At 37.0% G+C, this 22,820-nt stretch overlaps 1 protein-coding gene across 1 annotated transcript in view; it reads left to right on the plus strand.

The window, feature by feature from the left end:
* The window catches only part of DPP10 (dipeptidyl peptidase like 10), a gene marked incomplete at both ends in the record, with an annotated part of 660,265 nt that overhangs the window by 599,323 nt on the left and 38,122 nt on the right, over positions 1 to 22,820 (plus strand). Inside the window, 5 exons of the mRNA XM_079782730.1 lie at positions 881 to 988; positions 11,077 to 11,168; positions 11,601 to 11,648; positions 15,425 to 15,546; positions 16,806 to 16,853. Coding sequence (XP_079638856.1) covers positions 881 to 988; positions 11,077 to 11,168; positions 11,601 to 11,648; positions 15,425 to 15,546; positions 16,806 to 16,853 — 418 coding nt within the window. The remainder of the gene's footprint in view (positions 1 to 880; positions 989 to 11,076; positions 11,169 to 11,600; positions 11,649 to 15,424; positions 15,547 to 16,805; positions 16,854 to 22,820) is intronic.

The raw sequence follows: 22,820 nt of genomic DNA on the forward strand, positions 1-22,820 counted from the left end.
GAATTGAAGAAGATGAGATCAGAAAGAGTGGAGGGCCAGATCATCTAAAAAGGGCCTTAAGCCATTTAAAGCCCTAGAGAGGAAATCCTATCGAAGCCTTTCATTATACCATATGTATAATCACTTTCAGTAATCCAATAAGAAAGAACACAATGTTTAGTCAGGTAAATCCATTTTCTTAATGTTTCCCCTGAAGCAAGAGAAAGCAATCTATATGTGTAGTTTCCATAATTTAATTATAAAAAATAATTTTCTTAATTTAACATGCCACTAGAGTTTAATTTAAAAATCATCAACTGGGCATGTGGGTTTGTGGAGGGTGAGCAGTAAGGATGGGGGATATGAATGAAATGTTTTTCAACAGATTCCTTCCTATTTTGTGGCTTTTTAATTTTTTACTTTTAATAAATGTATGTATATACCACTAGAAATGTACCTTCAAGTATGTAGTTGCTGAAAGATTTCAGAAAAATATATTAAGTATTATAAAAATTTCTAAATTAAAAAAAAATTATTTTGATAAACTGGTGAAGGTGCTTATATTTTTCTTATTTTTTAAGAATAAATTGCTAACCATAACCATATCTTATGTAAAATATATGAAAGTTCTTTTTGAACCAATTTAAAAACTGTCTTTAGTTTAACTGTAAATCATATGTATCCCGTGTTTAAGAAACATCCCATCCTTCCCATCACTCAAACACACACATATACACAATGCACTGAGTTCACTTAAGATATATATCATTATACACTTTTTGACCATTTTCCAAACAAATTCTAAAATAAAAGCTGGTCTACACCCTGCCTGCTTTAGCAATAGTTGGCCGCACAAATATCCTATGCCATGTGAGATTGTAATGTCCCTTCTACATTTCAGGAAGAGGAGCCCGTGTTTTCTAGAGACGGCAGCAAATTCTTTATGACAGTTCCTGTTAAGCAAGGGGGCCGTGGGGAATTTCACCACATAGCCATGTTCCTCGTCCAGGTAAGTGCTTCTTCTGTGGTTTGGGTTCATTGAGATCATGTTCATGAAGGCCCAAGTCTGGTCGCCATTCTGAACCTACAGTTAATGCCTGGGAGCCCAGCCATATATCCAACTCGGGACGCTTTAGGAAAAGAAATGCTAATTCATAGCCATAATCCAAGCTGTGCCTTCTCACAAAACAGTTTCAACATCCAACAGAATTCAGCAAGATACGAAGTGTGCTATGAGTTGAGGGCTTTATATTTAGAATTTAATAAACTAACAGTACCTAACTTCTACTTTCAAAGACTATAAAAAATCTAGGGTTTTTTTGTTTGTTTGTTTGTTTATTCAACAAATATTACCTATTTTGTACAAGTAATACTTACAAAGGGTTATAAAAGTTTTAATTAGTTGAAGCAACCTAAATGGCCATCAGAAATTGAATAGTTGAATAAAGTATGATATACCCACATAAGAAAATATAGTGCAGTTATATTTTTAGGGATTCCCAAACTAAAAGACGGGAAATGTTTTGTGTGTTTTTTTTCTCTAAGCTTCAAGTGAATGTTAATAGTTTATACAGTTTATCTAATTACAAAAAGTCACTGAATTAACAAGTATTTCAAATATGACAAGATTAATGAGTCAATTTAAATCTAATTGTCAATTACAAATGTTCATGAGAAATTAAGTTTCTTTTAAATTCAAATATATTAATATCACAGTCTCATAGTTAAAAAGACAATTTATAAAGATAAAGCATAGTGTATTTATGCTTTAAATTAGAATCTTCTATGAGAGTTGTACAAACTAACTAATCAAGAATCAATTTCATACCTACAAAATATAGAGTAAATATCAATGTTGCAAAAGTCCCTAAACAAACTGAATACTTTTATGTTAGAACCTTCAAGTCTTATGTATATTCTCATAATTTTATCATTATATATTATATATATCATTATATATCAATATATATATTTATATTGCACATCTCAGTGCCTTGAATTCTCAAAATCTGTGTCAATAGCGTAAAATCAAACACTTATCTAAGATCTGCACTATTAAAATAAGTGTCCTGTTTTAACTTTAATTTTGATGAAAGCTGTAATAAATAATTAGGAACATATTTAATTTCCACAGGAGAAATGTATATTAATTTTCATAGTATATCATTAAGTTTGAAAAACAGATTGTAGACTAACATATAACGTGGTATTTATGTTCTAAATAAATGTACACATTGATATGAGAATAAACATTTTGGTGATTCAATATCTAACTATTAAATGGTTATATGAGACAGGTGGGATTAAGGAAAGTTTTCCTTCTGTGTTGAACTGAAGGAAGCTTTACTAGCAAATTGCTTTACCTTTGCTAACTAATGATATTTTGCTAATATAACTACCACAGAGATATTTGTCCTAAAAAATAAATAACACTTTCCAAATCTTCCAAATGACTGTGACATTGAATTTTTAAATCACGGTCTTTTATATTCAAGAAATTGTGAATATCTTAAGGTATACTCAAAAATAGGGAAATATGTATAAGACATCTTTATACTATATGTAGCTCCCTAATGTACAACTTATTCAAAAACTTATGCAGATAAACAGTATCTTTTAAAAAGTGTGGAATTGGGAGAGGCTGATGATGTTACATGTAGGAACCAATATATTTATGCTGCTAACGAAGTTTATTTGTAAGTCTTGGGAAGAAATACCCTTGGTCCTTCACTCAAACCATCCTGATGTGCAGTCTAACTCATTATTTCTGAAATGTTCAGAACAACTTCATAGAGCAGAAGTGTTTACTTTGTTCTTCTATATGAAGAATATAGCGAAGGTTTCATTGAAGTAGAAACATTTGTATCTATTCTGGGTGCAGTTCAGAGAATTTGTGCTTTGCATCATTGAGAAATAAACATGACTGTGCAATTGTTTAGATATTTTCACGATATGGCTAAAATGAATATACTTTGTTAATGAGTCAGAGGTTAGATCTTAGGTAAATACAGTTTATACCTAAGTTTACACACACACACACACACACACACACACTCACAATTTTAGTAGTTTGAATCCCATTGCTTCAATTTTTAATAGCTAACAAAAAAAAGCTCTTTTACGAGTTGTATATGATTTCCATATTGACACATATATAGTATAAACATTTGTAAAATTCTAAACAACATAAACTGAACAAAGGAATAAAATCAAACATAGTCTTATCACCCCATGCTCTCACACTGCCAATCAATTGGTTTAGATATCTAATTCCTTCTTACATTAAAATATATTATTTTCTCTTAAAGATTATAATCAAAGCACACATCTAGATTTGTAACATATAAAAATAATGTATAAGCATTTTCTCACATCATGTACATGTAATCTTTATACGTATATAATTTTCTTTTTTTAATATGTCTTTATTAATTGTAGAGAGAGGAAGGAAGAGGGAGAGAGAGATAGAAACATCAATGATGACAATCATTGATTGCCTGCCTCCTGCACATCCCTTACTGGAGATAAAACCTGCAACCCAAGTATGTGCCTGACTTGGAATCAAACTATAACCTCCTGGTTCCTGAGTCGTCGCTCAACCACTGAGTGACACTGGCCTGTCATATATCATTCGTAAATGTGATTTTAATAGTTGTGCAACATTCCATCAAGTAAATATACAACAATTCATTTTAATCATCATAAAGTTATTTCTAATATTTTAATATTATAATTTATTCAGCCATAACATTATTATGCCTCAATACTTATTTTTATTTATAATAATTCCCACAAGAATATATTTATGGATGTTGAAAGATACCTAGACAAACCATATGTGCACATATGCATTTGTTTAGGTTTTGATATGGAGTGCCAACTTGGTTCTCTGAAAATAGTATAGTAATTTACAGCCTTAAGAGTAATGCATATCAGCATTGATGACATCTACTCTCTCTCCCTCCCTTGACATGCTAGAGGATTCCACTTAAAATCAATGTGCCCAGAAAGTGAGAAGTGACAGGAGAACCTGGCCGCTGGCAGTCAGGAAGCACCTTGATGCTTAGCTATAAGTACTTCATGCTTAGCTATATTTGAGAATGTCCCTTTAACTGAGAATATATTTATCTGTTTGAAGTATCTGGCTAAACAAAACTAGTAAAATTTTCCAACACTTTGCTCTCTTACACAATCAGTGAATAGATGAAAACCATAATTAGAGAACATAAAAGGTACATTTGTGCTTTCAGGATATTTTCATTATAGAGAGTGGTGGTTTTGCATTACAAGTATTTTAATGTTTAATTCTCATTTACAAAAGTGATTTTTCTTAAAGTAATTCAAAAAATAAAAAAGGAATGCACTTATTCTCTTCCAGTCTTCTTATGATTGTAATTTTATGTAAACTACATTATTTCATCCTTATATTTTTATATTTTAAATTTTGATCTAAAGCCTACATTTCCCATAATTGTAAATAATTTTAAAAAACAATTTGTTACAATATTAATATTTAGTTGACATATTAAATCATTATTATTCAGTGTTTAATTTAGTAGCATTTTGTTATGATTATAGATAGTATATGTTAAGCTTATTTATATTATGGATCATTTATTTAGTTTTGATTAAAAGTAAATATTTCTAAATATGTATGTAGCTATTTATATATCTATATTACTTTCAATTAAACATGTGTAAGCAGAATTTGTGAGTATTTTATCTACTTTTATATATTTCATAAAGACAAATTAATAAAAATAAAAATTGGCTTTTTCAAAAAGTCTATATACTAAATTAATTGTTCTTCTGAGTAGAGTATGCATTATTAATATTAGTTTATGTAATTTCTGAATCAAACAAAGTCCTTTTGTTTATTCATTTTTAAAAAAATATTTATTGTTGAAAGTACTACATATGTCCCCCGGTGTCCCCCTTTGACCTCTTCTAGCCCACCCCCATACCCCACCCCAGGCTTTTACCACCCTATTGTCTATGTCCATGGGTTATGCATGTATGCATACAAGTTCTTTGGTTGATCTCTTCCCACCCGCCCACCCTGCCCCGCCTTCCCTCTGAGATTTTGCACTCTGTTCCATGCTTCTATGTCTCTGGATACACTCGGTTCATTAGATTATTTTGTTCATTAGATTCCACATATAAGTGAACTCATGTGACACTTTTCTTTCCCTGATTGGCTTATCTCACTTAGCATAATACTCTCCAGGTACCCTCATGCTATCTCAAAGGGTAAATTATCCATTTTTTTTTTGTTTTTTTTTACTGCTGCATAGTATTCCATGGTGTAAATGTACCACAGCTTTTTTATCCACTCATCTACTGATGGGCACTTGGGCTGTTTCCAGATCTTAGCTATTATATATTGTGCTTCTATGAACATAGGGGTGCATATATCCTTTCTGATTGGTGTTTCAGGCTTCTTAGGATATATTCCTAGAAGTGGGATCATTGGGTCAAATGGCAGTTCCATTTTTAATTTGTTGAAACTCCATACTGTTTTCCACAGTGGCTGCACCAGTCTGCATTCCTACCAGCAGTGTACTAGGGTTCTTTTTTCTCCACATCCTCACCAGCACTTGTCATTTCTTGATTTGTTGATGGTAGCCATTCTGACAGGTGTGAGGTGATACCTCATTGTCATTTTAATTTGCATCTCTTCGATGATTAGTGACTTTGGGCAATTTTTCATATGTCTCTTGGCCATCTGTATGTCTCCTTTGGAGAAGTGTTTATTTAGGTCCTTTGCCCATTTTTTAATTGGATTTTTTGCCCTCCTTTTGTTAAGTTGTATCAGTATCTTATATATTTTGGATATTATCAGATGTATCATTGTCAAATTTTTGTTGATGGTTTCTTTCGTTGTGCAGAATATTTTTATTTTAATGTAGTCCCATTTGTATATTTTCTCCTTAGTTTCCTTTGCCCTAGGAGCTGTATCAGTAAACATATAGCTAGGAGAGATGTCTCAGATTTTGCTGACTATGGTTTTTTTCTAGGATTTTTATGGGTTCATAACTTACATTCAAGTCTTTTTTCCATTTTTAGTTTATTTTTGTGTATAGTTTAAGTTTGTGGTCTAGTTTCATTTTTTGCATATATCTGTCCAATTTTCCCAACACCATTTATTCAAGAGACTGTCCTGACTCCAATGTATGCTCTTGCCTCCTTTGTTAAATATTAATGAGTGTAATGGCTTGGATCGATTTCTGGGATCTCTGCAAAACTTCTTTTACCTCATACTATTAAACTTTTGATCACTTCTGATATTTTCCCTTTCCATATACCCCATAGAATTTTTATTTAGACTTCTAACTTCTGAATTACCATATCTGAAACTATTACATCCTACATCCTGCAATGCAGTCAACAGTCAGGAGAAAGGTTTTTTTCTTCAAATACATGGCCACTTTTTTTCTCACTTCCTATATAATAAAAGCCCAATATGCTAAGTGTCCGGTTGTCCAGACGTCCATTCAACCAATCAAAGCGAAATACGCTAATGATATGCTAAGGCTGCTCAACTGCTCGCTATGACATGCACTGACCACCAGGGGGCAGACACTCTGACTGGTAGGTTAGCTTACTGCTGGGGTCTGGCCCATCAGGACTGAGCGAGACAGGCCGGATATGCCCTGGAACCCTCCCGTGGACTCTCCCCGGCTGGCCAACCTCCTGCATCCCTCCCTGGCCCTGATCGTGCACCAGTGAGGTCCCTTGGCTTGGCCTGCACCTTCTTGCAATCCGGGACCCCTCGGGGGATGTCAGAGAGCCAGTTTTGGCTCCATGGCAGAACGACCGGTCACTATGATGCGCACTGACCACCAGAGGGCAGACACTCAACGCAGGAGCTGCCCCCTGGTGATCAGTGTACTCCCACAGTGGGAGTGCCACTCAGCCAGAAGCTGGCTCACAGCTGGCGGAGTGCAGTGGCAGTGGCAGGAGCCTCTGTCTGATTGCCTGCTTAGGCCCACTCTCTGGGGGAAACTGGCCTAAGGCATCAGTCAGACATCCCCCAAGGGCTCCTGGACTGTGAGAGGGCGGAGGTCAGCTGAAGGAACCCCTGTGTGCATGAATTTTGTGCATCGGGCCTCTAGTATGAGATAAGAAGCCATGTTTCAATCTTGTTAAGTGGTCCAAATTCATTAGCATAAGTGATTGCCCTGTCATCTTCCCAAATTGTGTTAAGAGAAAAATTATATTGGTGAATCCACTTGCTTCCGCTATGATAGCTGATGATTTCACTGGAAACAATTTTGAATGTTTATTCATTACAAATACTGTAGAAAATAGAATTCCTCATCCATAATTCTACCACCTAATCAACCCAATACAATTTTTCATTAAATTGCACTTCTGTATCTGATTAGGACATTGTCTGAAAACAATTAGTTCACCTCATATGATGAATAGACAGTAAATTAAAGCATGCTATTTTTAAGCACTACAATATTTTCCTTATCTAGGTGCTCTAAAAGTTAAACAGAATATAATATAAGAAATTTGAATGAACTGTGTGATCAGGTAAAATTCAAGTGCATTGTTAAACTTTTACTGATACCAATGCACTTCCAATTTGTAAATAGGAATATACAATTAATATTTAATTTTAGTGAGCAAGATCAAATCTGTACTAGTTAAAAGAGAGGCACCTAATGTCTAATGTCCTAAATAAAAACACACACTCTCTCTCTTCATCCTAGATTTTCAGCCCTCTTTTGAGAATGAATGAAATGATTCATTTTATTGCTGTTTATTTTAAAACTAAAACTGAAATTAGTTCAACTTAAAGTGTATTGTCCTATTGTCCTTGTCAAAAGTCTACTATGATTTAATTGTCACAATCAGTGTTTCTGTTCAAACAAGTTAATATAATAAATAAATAGCATGGTAACACAGAAAGAATGATTATTTTGGAGTAAAAATGATTATTCTTTCTTGTTTTGTTAAATTATCTTGCCTGTGGTTGTTTATCTGCTGGAGGTGGATGGAAAACAAATTGAGGTACAGACACCCCCTCATAAAGATAGTTAAGTACCTTCATATTTATTTTGGATTTACAGTCTGATTGTCTACAATGCTCTGATTGGTATTGGGATTTTATACATAGAGTCCAGATCAAACTTAACATGCTCACTGCCATGATACAATCCCTTGTATATTAATGGAAAATATCATGAGTCATAACTATAAACATATAACTATAAAAGATAGTCTATGCCATTATATGTGAAATGTTGTTCAGACTTATTTCTCAGCCCAGATTTGCCCTAGTAGAGAGAAAATGAGCAGGGCAGTTACATATGTTTGAAGTAAAATCCAAAGGTTGAGTGGCCGTTATAATGACTTTCAGCAAGAGTTCTCTTGGTTCTAGATTTAGAAGCATCCTAATTTGATTCTAGATGCATGACTGAAGTGAATAATGCACAAAGTATATTCTTGAAAACATTGGATTCAGGAATTCCAAAGCATTGAATATTTTCTCATGATCACTTTTAATGTGGCCCTTGTCTGTGTTCAAAACATACACACACATTCTCTGAAAAACAGAAAATATAATCAACCAAGAAATCTGTGAACCAAAAGCATCTCCAGATAAGTTCACATATTGAGCAAAGTTTTACTTTTTACTGTTTTGAGATATTTTATTCTTGAATTTGGGTACAAAATGTGAATTAACACCTTGAAATGTTAGTGTCCTGCCATTAGATCATTCTAAGTAGGATCTGGCAATGAGTAAGGTGAACCATCAGTGGGAGGTTGTCCTCTAAGAATTTGGAATAAAATATGTGATTTTCAAAATTCCTGTCCCTTTGGGAAGTGCCTGTCTCAAGTCTCAGAAATTCTGTTTCATCTCTGCATTTATATTTTTATTCAACAAATACTTGTAAAGTGTTATAATGCAACAAGAGAAAGTATATAAAAAGTTAAGAAGTCATATGCTTTTTGTTGACCTTAAATGGCTAGATGTTTAGAATAAGAAATAGACAATTTAGGAAAATGTCAAATACAGATTTTTACCAACACATAGAAAGGTTTTTTAGATAGATAGATAGATAGATAGATAGATAGATAGATAGATAGATATAACATCTAAATATTATATTTAGATACAATATCTAAAAAGTTACTTGAGTTGCTTGGATCAGTTATGAAAATTAGAGTATAGGATGTGTATTTAGATTATACAAATGTGAATATTTATAGGTGTGATATGCAATTTGCTTATATTAGAAAATATTTTTAATCTTGAGAGATGTATATTAAAGTATTTAGAGCTGAAATAGTCTGATATATATTACTACTAAATGATTCAGTAAACAAACAAGCAAAAAGAAGTGAGGGCATGTATTCAAAAGTTGACTTTTGGTAAATCTAGATAAGAATCGTATGATACTCATCTACTATTCATTCAACCTTCTGTAGGTCTGAATATTTGCTCAATAAAAACAAAACAAATGAGTTACAATTTCATAATAATTAGTTTGAAAAAAAATAGCCTAATGAAATGAACTGTTGGTGCAGAAGTGAGAAAGATGTGAAGCAGAGAAACTTGTATTGCTGGTACACTATAACTTTGGAAAATACTTTGTCACTAGCTAGTTGAGTAGAAGACATTAATTATATCCTCTGCCTAGGCAATCCCATTTTTTATTGTTTGTCTCAAGAGAACCCTGCTATGGCCATCAGGAGACATTAATAAAACTGTTTTAGGCAATTTGTTTTAAAAAGCAAAAATGTGGAAACATTCAACTGTAAAAAATAAGCAACAGATAAATTATGCTATATTTATACAATAAAATACCATGTAACAGTGAAAGTAAACTATGGCTATAAGCATCAACCTGGATTACTCTCAGAAATAAATTACTGATTGAAAATAGCACGTGGTGTGAAGGTCAAAAGTATACAACCCTTAGCGTTTATTTGGAATAAAGTTTGTCCTGAAATGTTTTATTTAAAGCTGTCCATACCTCACAGCTGTCAATCATTTAGTTGAAACTTATCAAAGTCCTATGTCTGTCCCAAATGCCAAGATGACAGCCTATGACCAGAGGATGCACAGGGGATCCTCTGCTAGAGGTACCTTCTCAATGGTTTTCCTGCAGCATAAGAATAAAGGCACTACCCTCCTAGGGTCTATCCTATATAATAAAAGAGTAATATGCAAATTGTCCATCACTCCAATACACAAGATGGCTGCCCCCATGTGGACACAAGATGGCCGCCACAAGAGGCCAGCAAGGGAGGGCAGTTGGGAGGGACCAAGCCTGCAAGGGAGGGCAGTTGTGGGCGATCAGGCCAGCAGGGGAGGGCAGTTGGCTGGGACCAGGCCTGCAAGGGAGGGAAGTTGGGGGCTACCGGGCCTGCAGAGAAGGGCAGTTGGGGGGGACCCAGGCCTGCAAGGGAGTGCAGTTGGGGGGGACCAGGCCTGCAGGGAAGGGCAGTTAGGGGTGACCAGGCCAGCAGAGGGAGGGAAGTTGGGGGCTGCCTGGCCTGCAGGGAAGGGCAGTTGGGGGTGGACCAGGCCTGCAAGGGAGGGCAGTTAGGGGTGACCAGGCCTGCAGGGGAGGGCAGTTAGGGGCAAACAGGCTAGCAGGGGAGCAGTTAGGCATCAATCAGGTTGGCAGGGGAGTGGTTAGAGGGTGATCAGGCTGGCAGGCACAAGTGGTTAAGGGCAATCAGGAAGGCAGGCAGGAGAGCAGTTGGGAGCCAGCAGTCCTGGATTGTGAGAGGGATGTCTGACTGCCCATTTAGGCCCGATCCTACCAGGATCGGGCCGACTGCGCGTTTAGATAGGATTGGGTCTAAACGGGCAGTCGGACATCCCTCGAGGGGTCCCAGATTGGAGAGGGTGCAGGCTGGACTGAGGGACACACACCCCCGTGCATGAATTTCATGCACCGGGCCTCTAGTGTTTATATAAATGTGAGTACATTGGTTAGGTGGTAAATGAGAAACCAAATGTTAGTTGAGAATTAAAGAATTAAAAGTGACACAGGCAGTTACGACTGTTGTGTTGACCAGAGAGATACTCTTTAAATCTTAAAAAACTTAATCATTTCTATTTGTTTGCAGAGTAAAAGTGAGCAAATTACCGTGCGGCATCTAACATCAGGAAACTGGGAAGTGATAAAGATCTTGGCATATGATGAAACTACTCAAAAAATGTAAGCATGTTCTGGTTCTATAGTCAGGTTGGAAGTCAGGGTTGTCAACTGCAGTATTTTCTGCCAGATTTATGTTTTGCCAACTGTGGTGTTAGTCCAAACAACCTGGTCATGTAGCAACCTTTTCTTTAAAGACTCTCTCTATCCATCACCTGAAGAGACACTTATACAGACACTTGCACACACACACACACACACACACACACACACACACACCCATATGCAGAGAGATTGAGAGAGATCATAAAAAGTGTGATAATATTTTAAGAAAAAGTATATATTTCCCAAATGGATTTAAATCCTGTATCAAAGTTCTGTGGTTAATAACAAAAAAGCTCTTCTATATTCTGGACAGTACAAAAATTCAAGTGAAAACAGCATGGCAAATGTTGATTTGTGCCTGATGCTTGTGTTGTTTTCTTTCCTGGGCAGTTACTTTCTGAGCACGGAGTCTTCCCCCCAAGGGAGGCAGCTGTACAGGTAAGCAGTGTGCCAGGATCTCTCTACACAGATTGATTTCTCCATGGCCATTACATAGCTTAATGAGAGGATGAAACATTCTGGAGGGGTTTTTTTTTACATGGCTTGGGGAGAGCCAACTCTACGTGACCTTCACATTCTTGGTCCAGTCCCTCAGCCCTGACCTTTATGATCATCAAGGTTAGAACGGGAGTGCAGACAATATATCTGCTCCTTTATTTTTTTTCCTCACCTGCTTCTACCGTCTCAAAATATTTTTTTTTTTGAGGCTTGGTTCTCTTAACCACCAACATCACAGGCATTTACATATTTCACCACTGGCCTTTCTTCTACTAAGCCTCATTTTGCATTTTCAGTGTGTTAATATTGTACACATGCAGTTTATTTCTGAACAAAAGAAAGCATTGTGAGCACTTATAGACTGGATCCAGTGCAAGTTTCTCCCCCTCCCTCCCTGCCCCCCATCACCCACCAAATAGTGTGTACAATCCATTAAGGTTATTTAAGCCAGTACTGCTTATTGTTTACCAAAATAAAGTCATGGATGGGGCATATTTCCATCTGCCAATTTTCCCAAATGGAAAGCTATATTCATAAAAGGGGCTTAAGGTCATGCCCATGTAGTATGGAAATGCCTCTTCACTCAGAAAGCCTTCAGCAGGACCTCACAAGAATGACTGTTGTTTTTGTCTGGCAAGCAACTTATTAATTCTAGACTTTATATATACTTTCTAATTTCCATTTCACAGTTTTAAAGTGTCAAAACTGCCATGGCATTTTCTCAGTGGAAATTCATCATGTTTGAAGAAGTGTCACCACTGACTCTTACCAAGTAGCCTAGACTCTCCTTTGAGGGTAAAAATAAATGTTTAAAGTGCTCTAACTCCCTCTCTTTCTCCCATATGCTCTCATGTATGCATATATTGCTTTTATCTGAAGCAAGCCTTTCCTTTTTATCACCCCTTCCAATATGTCGTTTTCATATCCTTTGTCTTTTCTCTTAGAGTCTAGAAGCCATAGTCTCAATCCTAATGACTTTCAAGGAAGAACAGCTGTTTATTTAAAGACACTGATTCTAACTTTGGTTCAGATGTCTTCAATAAAGTACTGGTCACTTTTTTTTTTTCTTTTTGGTTACCTGAAGCCTATCTTCCTTGAAACATACTATGGTTGGTATTGGCAGTCATGAACAATCCTTTAAGGTGTGGAAATACCTGACCAATATTTTATTTCCCCCATTTTATAAAAGTCTTAAAGGAAAAATTAGTTTCAGAAGATTAGACTTGACCAGGTTGAACCAATGGAATTCCCTCAATTCCTCTTCCCATTATTAGCCTAAAATGTGATTTGAATCACAATGACTTCTTAGATTTGTGTGCTTGACTTATCTCTTTAGTGACTGAGGCAGAAGAGTCAATCTCTCTGTGACTGGTACTAGCATAGCAGGCTGTGCTATAAAGAAAATGTAGTACCAATAAATTTCCCCTTAAACAGCTCATCAAATGCCAGTTGGCTTGACTGTAAGATAATGTTAGTGTTTAATCCAGAAAACTCAATCAATGTCTTGTCCAGGCCATAAAAATAACCATTGGCTGACAATTTATGGGATTAGACACCTCTGCAGAATCAGCACTGCTACCATATTCAGTGTTACAATTTGATCTTACAATTTGCATTTCTTATTTCAATAATCTCAGAGTCTAAATTATGAGAAAATACCAACATAAACCTCTATATTATGAGAAAATACCAACAAGTTATATGGAGTTGAGAGTAAAGGTTTTAAATTCTAGTTATGTCACTAAATACCTGAGTATGGATAGTACACATTCTTAATCTCTCTGTGGTGATGGTTGCACAACATTGTGAATGTAATTAATGACATTGAAATATACACTTAAAAATGGTTAAAATGGCAAATGTCATGATATCTTACCTTATAATAGACAAATATGCAAATTGACTGCACCTTCGCTACGCCCAAGCCACGCCCACCAACCACGCCCACCAGGAAACCGTTACAGGGACGTTGGGGTGTGGCGGAGCCCAAGGCCTGGAAAGCCTCCTGGCGGAGGCGTTCCCCGCCTTGGGCACCAGCAGGGAGCCTGCACAGATCGCAGGCAACGACCAGGGGGTCGGCTCCTACAATCTGTAGCAGGGACGCTGGGTGCGGCCGAGCCCAAGGCCGGGAAAGCCGCCTGAGGCTTTCCCGGCCTTGGGCACCAGAGGGGAGCCTGCACCGATCGCAGGAAACCACTGGGGGTCGGCTCCTGCGATGGGTAGCAGGGACGCTGGGTGGGCCGAGCCCAAGGCCGGGAAAGCCGCTGGAGGCTTTCCCGGCCTTGGGCACCAGAGGGGAGCCTGCACCGATCGCAGGAAACCACTGGGGGTCGGCTCCTGTGATCCTTAGCAGGGATGTTGGGTGCGGCCGAGCCCAAGGCCACTGCCTGGGGCCAAGCCCCGACCCTGAAAAAGGCAGAAGGCGGTGACCACAGCCAAGGCCTGGGTCCCCGGTGCCGGCAGAAAACTGGTGCAGGCAGCCAGGTGAATGAAGGTCTATTGCACGAATCTTCGTGCAAACGGGCTACTAGTATATATCATAAAGGTGAAACTGGCTACTGTGTTTAAGTGCCTAGTGTATATTAATCACCTTTACTAGTAAAGGATCGTTATGATGAGCTCAGGATGCTTCAGCTATGATACGTGACTCTGTGAACTGTACTTGATTGCTTCTGTGCTTCTGATGCCCACATCAACACCCTGTCCTTGCCCCCAGCCCCATGCCTGCAGCATATTGCACATCAAAAGCAGCATGACCATGATTCATTTCCAACTGCATAGCCCAAATCATGTTTCGTTTCAAAATAAAATTGAATATTTTGTCAAATCAAATTTCATTAAATGTATTATCAACAGTGTTTTACCTATTAGCATAGATAATTTATGATTCATCTCTATTTAAAAAATAAATGATTCTAGATATGAAATTTAACCTTGGAGATATATCTCAACCCCTCTGACCTTAAGCACCTCTTTTGGAAAAATAAAAAGATGATTGACTTTCTTTTTACTTACCCCCGCCCCAGATGTTGCAAAATATGTATGATTTTTAACTACATATATATTTAACTACATACATACATATATATATATATATATATATATATATATATATATATATGTATATGTATATATATATATATACATATATATATATATATATATATATATTATGACATAAAAATAACTTTCTTTACCAAAAAATTCAGTGCAAATACTTAGTGGGAAAATATTTCACACTAATATCAAATTCCAGTGTTGAGAGTGTCGAATTGAGTAAATAATGAGCTTGATTTTTTGTTTGTGATTTGTGAAGACATTTATTAGTTCTTTCAATTAATGTTTATTGATAATGACTTTATGTTAGTCTTTATGGGCAATTACTTTTAAGACTTTTCAAAGAAATACCTATAGAGAAATGCAGTTAAGAGTAAGTTTTATTGAGTTCTGTGGAAGTCAATTTTTTTATTTATAAGCATACATATATACATTACAGGTGTACATAGTTTTAATTTTGTTACAGAGAAGAAAAATGTCCATGTCTTAACATTAGGAATGGAAATTGACTTTCCATTTTTCTGGCAAGTCATAATTTATAAGCAACCTCAATGTAAGTAATGCTGGAGCTCCTCTACTAATGTTAACATTAAAATACAGATGCCACACAATAAAGTACCTGGAATGGTAGCATTTCTAACATGTTTTTTTCCCCCCAGTGCATCTACTGAAGGATTATTGAATCGTCAATGCATTTCATGTAATTTTATGAAAGAACAATGTACATATTTTGATGCCAGTTTTAGTCCCATGAATCAACATTTCTTATTACTCTGTAAAGGTAACAGATGATTTCTGATAAAGTTTATTTTATTAATTTTATGTGGTCAGCATCTATTACTATCATTAATAACTATTATTCTCTAGCTATATGACTTATTCTTAATATATGTTTTTAAAGTTATAAATTATGGATTTTCTGTGATGCAAATTATATTCATAAACTTCATTTAGAAATAAGATTGGAGAGTAAATACACACAATCAGGACTATTTAAACATGAATGATTTTAAAAAGTCATGCCACAATAATAAACTAACTTAGCTGTATTTAGAAAAACAATAGTCATTAAAATAATGGCTAAGTTGTTAAAATATTTAGTATATACAGAAATTTAATTTTCTGGGTCTGGTCCCTTTCAATTCTGACAAATTACACTTACCCTAATTACTTATTCTATCTATAGATAGAATTAGTATAGTCTTTTATAGAGGCATGATATCACTAGGTTATATTGATATAAATCATTGTCCCTTTAATAGGACACTGTATTTCCCAGAGATGAAATGGGAGACATGTCCTCCTATAGCATTATCAATTGAGTGCTACTGGTTCAGCTGGTAACCTAGGCTGTCCTGTTTTAAGACAACACAAGGAATGAACCAACACTTACTCATTTAAATTAATTTTACTCTTGATGTCTGAAATGAAGTAATCAAAAAAGAAAAGTACTTGTTTGATGTCACCAGGGGAAAACCATTAGACCTCTAGATAGAATTTTCTAATTTATGATTCATCTCTATCGAATCATAGAAGAGAAGTTTTTTATGGTTACACCTGAATTAACTAGTATATTTGAAATAATTAGTGATTCCAGTTAACATATTTTAAAAACAAATATATAATCAGCTCTAATTTTTATTTATCTTGTGGATGAAATAATTCTAATATGCATGGATTCTTTCTTTCTTGGCTGAGTGGGTAAATAGAATTTAATCTTGCTTGAGCAGATGATGGAGAGGTCAGGGTCATGAACCAGCTTTCTGAATATCTGTGACTAATCTATAAGAAACTAGAGAAAGAGAGAGCTAGGCACATAATATTGGCTTAAAACCATAGAAATATGGACGTATGGGCATTTTGGATAAGGGGGAATCTTAAAATTAATCTATGCAAATAGTTCATTTCACCCTATGTTCTTGTTTTCTGAATAAAATATCCATAGAAAGGAATGAAATCTAGTGGACTTGCTTCTGTTTCACTACATAATTATTACTTAAATTTCTTTAAAATGTTTATACATATATTTTTAAAATGCAGGTCCAGGGGTCCCAATGGTCAGCCTACATAGCACGGACAATCCAGCAAGTAAGTACATGAACACAGCAATACAAATAGTCATGGTTGGTGCTGGTCTTAGGTATAATATTACTCATTCTGAGTGTCATAGTCTTTAGAACCTTCTTCAAAAGAGTCCCCAGCATGGGGAAAGCTGTGTAGCACCATCAACTTGACCTGTATATGCAAAAGCAACAGTAAAGCAAGTGGATTGAGCCAGGTTACAACTGGAATTGGATCTGATATGCCTGAAATAGGGTGTCTACTATGTCTCTATGAAATGAGGAGGGACTGATGAGGCTCCTTTAGGGATAGTATTTCATTCTACTATCCCGTTGGTACTCTGGGTTCATTTTTCTGGGCCTCATATAAATTATTCCTCTAGAGCAGTGGTCGGCAAACTCATTAGTCAACAGAGCCAAATATCAACAGTACAACGATTGAAATTTCTTTTGAGAGCCAAATTTTTTAAACTTAAACTTCTTCTAACACCACTTCTTCAAAATAGACTCGCCCAGGCCGTGGTATTTTGTGGAAGAGCCACACTCAAGGGGCCAAAGAGCGGCATGTGGCTCGTGAGCCGCAGTTTGCTGACCACGGCTCTAGAGCAACACGTTTTTTGTAATTCTGGAGAAATTATGAAAAACATATTATTTTATATTTTTATTCTATTTGTTCCATATATTCATGGCTTTCTAGTTTTATATATATTCATTTATTGTTTAATATATTTATCCAACTGTCCATCATTTATTGGGTGAGCATGTACTTTAGCAAGCCATATGACCGAGGCTGGATGTACATTGCTGGTAAGACAAGGACAATATGTTTAAGAACTTATAGTAGAGTTCTCAGGTAAATACATGGTTGAGCTAATCATAAAAATGAATAGCCAGATTGCTTCCTGCCACACATTCTTCTTTCTTTTTTCCATATTTATTTTCCTTCTTCCAGTTTAACATTTTTATTTAATCAATAATCTTATGCTCTAATAATTTACTGTAGGATACTATAATCTAACAAATTAGGCTTCTGCTTATCATTTTATTTAATCCTCAGAACATCTCCTGTAGTAGTTAATTTTATTATTTTATTTTACAGAAGAGGAAATTGTGTCAGAGAGGTTAAATAACTTGGCTAGAGTCATACTAGAAGGTGAGAGAGCCAGGAATCCAATGTGATAGTCTGACTCCAGAATAGGGTTTGTCATCACTACTACATAATGACACCTTGTTCGATTGTGTTTTTGTCTCTCACCTCACATACTTATATATTAAGTAGGAGTTTTACTGAAATGCCTAGATTTAAAGAAGATGCGGGCATAAAAATGCAATGTGGAATTACAAATGTCAATTTTAGAGAACAGAGTAAGACCTTTTATACTAGTCAAGAAAAATAAAAAGGGGCTGTGAACATGGTCTGGTGATTAAATTTCCCTTCAAAAGACAATTGTTAAGATGAAATGTACATTAACTGTAAGAAAATAAATCTTCTGGTTAGTCTCTGTTACCCTACTGAGGCATTAATAACTCATCTTGGGGCCACATGAAGTAGAACATGGCATGAAAAGAAAATTGAAATTTAAAAAAATGAAATTTTTTAGTAAACATAGAAAACCTTTAAACCCACTAGTTACCAAAGAAATGCAAAGTAAAATGCTGCTGTGTAATTTTTTCTAACAAATTAATAACGCCAAAATTTGCATTGCTAATGATGATATAGTGAAGACTCTCTTAACTTCCTGTTAGAAATATAAATTATAGCAAATATTTTTAATAAATCATAAAAATTATAAGCCTTAAAACTTTTATATCTATTCGGTTTTTTCTTTTTAATAGTTTATACTGAGAAAATAACTCTAGATAAAATTATAACAGGGCTATTGATGATCATGGAAAAGCATATATAAATAACAAGAGAGAAAATTTAAAATAAACCTTAATGGAATATGCATTAGTGTGCTGAATATCTTCCATTTTTCCTTCCAGACCACTCTTAATTCTGCTTTGCTCTCCCCTGGTCTGTATCCCAGAAATAGTGTGTATGGATGACTTAGGTTCTACTGTAATTTGGATGCCAATTGAACTCAGCTAAAGTGAAGTGAATCATGTAGGTGATTGAAGAAAGGAGAAAGTGATGTAAAAAATTACTGAATTATTTCATGTTGACATATTACAGGTGTCCTCCTTTCGCCCCTCTTTGCTCACTCCACCCACCCGCACCTCCCCACCCCTTGGCCTTCACCAAAATATTGTTCTTTTCCATGAGGTATGCATAGATGTTCTTTAGCTAATCCCTTCGCCTTCTTTATCCAGTCACTCTCACGCACCTCCCCTTGGGCATTGGTCAGTCTGTTCCGTGAATCCATGCTTCCATTTTGTTTGTCAGTTTATTTTGTTTATTAGATTCCACATATTAGTGAGATCATATGGTATGAGCAAATGATTCTGGTGTAGCGATTCTCCAGCCTTATCTCTGTGGAGTCTTCCAGGTTGCTACAACTTGTGGCTAGAGGTCACTGTGGAACTTTCATACAAACATCTTCAAATAACTGCTCTCTCCCCTTATCTGTAGACCTAGCCACTGTCATACAAGCCCTGGGGTATTGCACTATTTCTTGTGATCCTTTGCCCATTGTCCACATATTTGTAAATAGTCTTTTATTAAAATTTTATAAAATTATTCTAATAAAGTTGCCATTAGTTTCCCACTAGGATAAAAAACATGTTGGGAGGGGACTTGGGGGGCTGGGTGAAAATGATGAAAGGAGGAAGAAAAAAATTGGTGGTTACAAAGGAGTCACAGAACGTAGAGCGTAGGGAATATTCCCTATGTTGTAATGACTATGCGTGGTGTCATGGGGGTACCAGAATTATTGCAGAAACACTTTTGTAAGTTATATAAATGTCTAACTGCTATGTGCAACCTGGGCATGTGCCCTGATCGAAATCAAACCTGGATGCTTACGTCCATAGGCCGACGCTCTATCCACTGAGCCAAACCTGCCAGGACTCTTTAAGAATGTTTAAGTTACATTTCTAAGTGATTAAGGAGTCCAAATGTTTATGCCACTTGAACAAAACTATTTGAAAATGAATAGAAGATCACAGGAAGAAAAAAATTGCAAATGCTAAATAAAATTCTTGCATCTACCTGGCAGCCATCTAGGTGATTTTGATTTTTTTTTTCTTCTCTTTTTCTTCAGTGTTCTCCTAATGCTTTACTAGAAGCCCGTTGCACAAAATTCGTGCACAGAGAGGGGGGGTGTCCCTCAGCCCAGCCTGTACCCTCTCCAATCTGGGACATCCCTCTCACAATCCAGGACTGCTGGCTCCCAACTGCTCGCCTGCTTGCCTTCCTGATTGCCCCTAACCGCTTCTGCCTGCCAGCCTGATCACCCCCTAACCACGCCGCTGCCAGCCTGAATGATGCCTAACTGCTCCCCTGCCAGCCTGTTTGCCCCCAACTTCCCTCCTCCACCAGCCTGGTCACCCCTAACTGCCCTCCCCTGCAGGGTTGATCACCTCCAACTGCCCTCCCTTGCAGGCCTGGTGCCTCCCAACTGTCCTCCCCTGCTGGCCATCTTGTGGTGACCATCTTGTGTCCACATGGGGGCAGGATCTTTGACCACATGGGGCAGCCATATTGTGTGTTGGAGTGATGGTCAATCTGCATATTACTCTTTTATTAGATAGGATAGAGGCCTGGTGCAGGGGTGGGGGCCAGCTGGTTTGCCCTGAAGGGTGTCCCAGATCAGGATGGGGGTTCCCTTAGGGTGTGGGGCAGCCTGAGCAAGGGGCCTGTGTTGGTTTGCAGGCCAGCCACGCCCCCTGGTGACCCAAGAGGAGGCCCAGGTATCTGGAATTTATTTACCTTCTACAATTGAAACTCTGTAGCCTGGAGCGGAGCCAAGCCTCCTGCTCGCTCCGTGGCTGGCAGCCATTTCTGTTGGGGTTAATTCACCTTCTATAATTGAAACTTTGTAGCCTTAAGCAGAGGCCTGGGCCTGGCCAGGGTCTGCGGAAAGTTTTGCTTTCTCCATTGCCAGGGGCAACCCTGGCCTGCTCTCTCCAGCTCCGTGGCTGCCGCCATTTCTGTTAAGATTTGTTTACCTTCTATAATTGAAACTTTGTAGCTTGAGTGGAGACTTAGGCCTAGCAAGGGCAGGCAGAAAGCTTGGCTTCCTCCGTTGCCTGGGAAACCTTGCTCTCTGTGGCTGTAGCCATCTTGGTTGGGTTTATTTGCATACTCGCCCTGATTGGCTGGTGGGCATGGCTTAGGTGTAGCAAAGGTGCAGTCAATTTGCATATTACCCTTTTATTAGGTAGGATATATATTAGAGGCCCATTGCAGGAAGATTCCTACAAGAATAGGGCTTCCTGCGGCCGGAGCGAAGCAGAGAAGGGAGCAAAGCCCACCGAGGCGGGCTTCCCTCCTGTCTCCGCCTCCGCCTCGCTTCCCTCCCATCTCCACTGCTTCGCTTTCTTCTCCACAGCTTCACTCCCTTCTGCAGCGCTTGGCTTCCTTCTACGCTGTCTTCAGTCTTTATTCCGCTGTCTTCATTCTTTGTTCTGCTGTCTTCAGTCTTTGCTCCGCTGTCTTCAGTCTTTGCTCCGCGCCTGTGCATGCAAATTAACCACCATCTTTGTTGGGTTAATTTGCATACTCGCTCTGATTGGCTGGTTGGCATAGCAGAGGGATGGTCAATTTGCATGTTTCTCTTTTATTAGTGTAGATATATCTTTTATGATAAAAAAGAAGCCCTTCATTAAAATGCTCAGTGACTTGAGACAAGGTATAAATGTGTACATTTTTACTTTAACCCTTTGCACTCGCTTGCTTTTTTCTCGATTCCTTTATTCTACTCAGGATTTAATTTTTTAAATACCCCAGATTTTACAAAGCGTGGCAGTAGAATAAAAAACTAGAGTTTCTTTTCATACAAACTTATTTATTTGGATTTTTTTATATTTCAAATTATTGATACATTCAATACAATTCGACATACGAGCTGCTACCAATGCTAACCATGTCGAGTCACACTCGACATCCGAGTGCAAAAGGTTAATATTTCAAAAGTCCTTTTGCTTCACATAACTATTGTCCTTTTTCCAGTTTAAATAGTTTATCTTCTTTCTTTATTTTGCATATATGATTCTTTTCTTTTACACTCATTTTTGTCTCTCCTTTGTTTTTCCTTTCTTCCTATTCCATCTCTTTCTTCTCACTTCATGCTACTACTTTTTCATATGTCCTTTCTTTCTCCTTCGCAGTTTTCTTTTCTCATTGTCTTCTCTTTTCTCCTCAATCCTGCACTTCCTTCTCTTCACAATGTTTTACAAAAAATGTGTATTAAGCATATTTTCTGAATTTGTCATAAAAAATGCTCTCTGCTCTTAATATTTTGAAAATGGCTTTTAAAGTTTCTGTATATTTTTCCTAAATATAATTTATTTTTCTGTGATCACAAATGAATTTTTATGAATAAATAATGGCCTTTGATTTAGAAGTGAAAATTTCTCAACTGCTCCTATACTCATGCAATTAGTTTACATGTAATTAGGTTTATTTTTTCTATTTATATTAGATAGTAAAGAAAAACCATGAGACGTTATCAGTATGTTATTGGAGAGTAGAATGGAGATAGAAATTGAAGTTCAGAAAGGTTGAAGCTTTTAGTAATTGGGAAGGTGAGAACACACCAGCGAGGAAGAAGAGCCAGGGAGAAAGGGCCTTCGCTGTATGTTCAGGGCTGCAAGGATTCTCTGGAGCCTGCTGCTGAGAATGCTGAAAGCATGCAGAGGAAGACGCTCTCTGGACCTTGGAAGTTCGGAGGTCACACAGTGCTGGAGTATGTTCTACTCCCAACCAGGCAGGATACTGTAACGTTTCAGAGAGATCCCAGAAGAAGCTGGCTTTAGCAGTAGAACCAAACCATCCCCATAGCAAAGATCACTTAAACCTACACTGAATAAGATATTTGGAATAATAAACCTG

Source organism: Cnephaeus nilssonii (assembly GCF_951640355.1).
Source record: "Cnephaeus nilssonii genome assembly, chromosome: 10".
NCBI lineage: Eukaryota > Metazoa > Chordata > Mammalia > Chiroptera > Vespertilionidae > Cnephaeus > Cnephaeus nilssonii.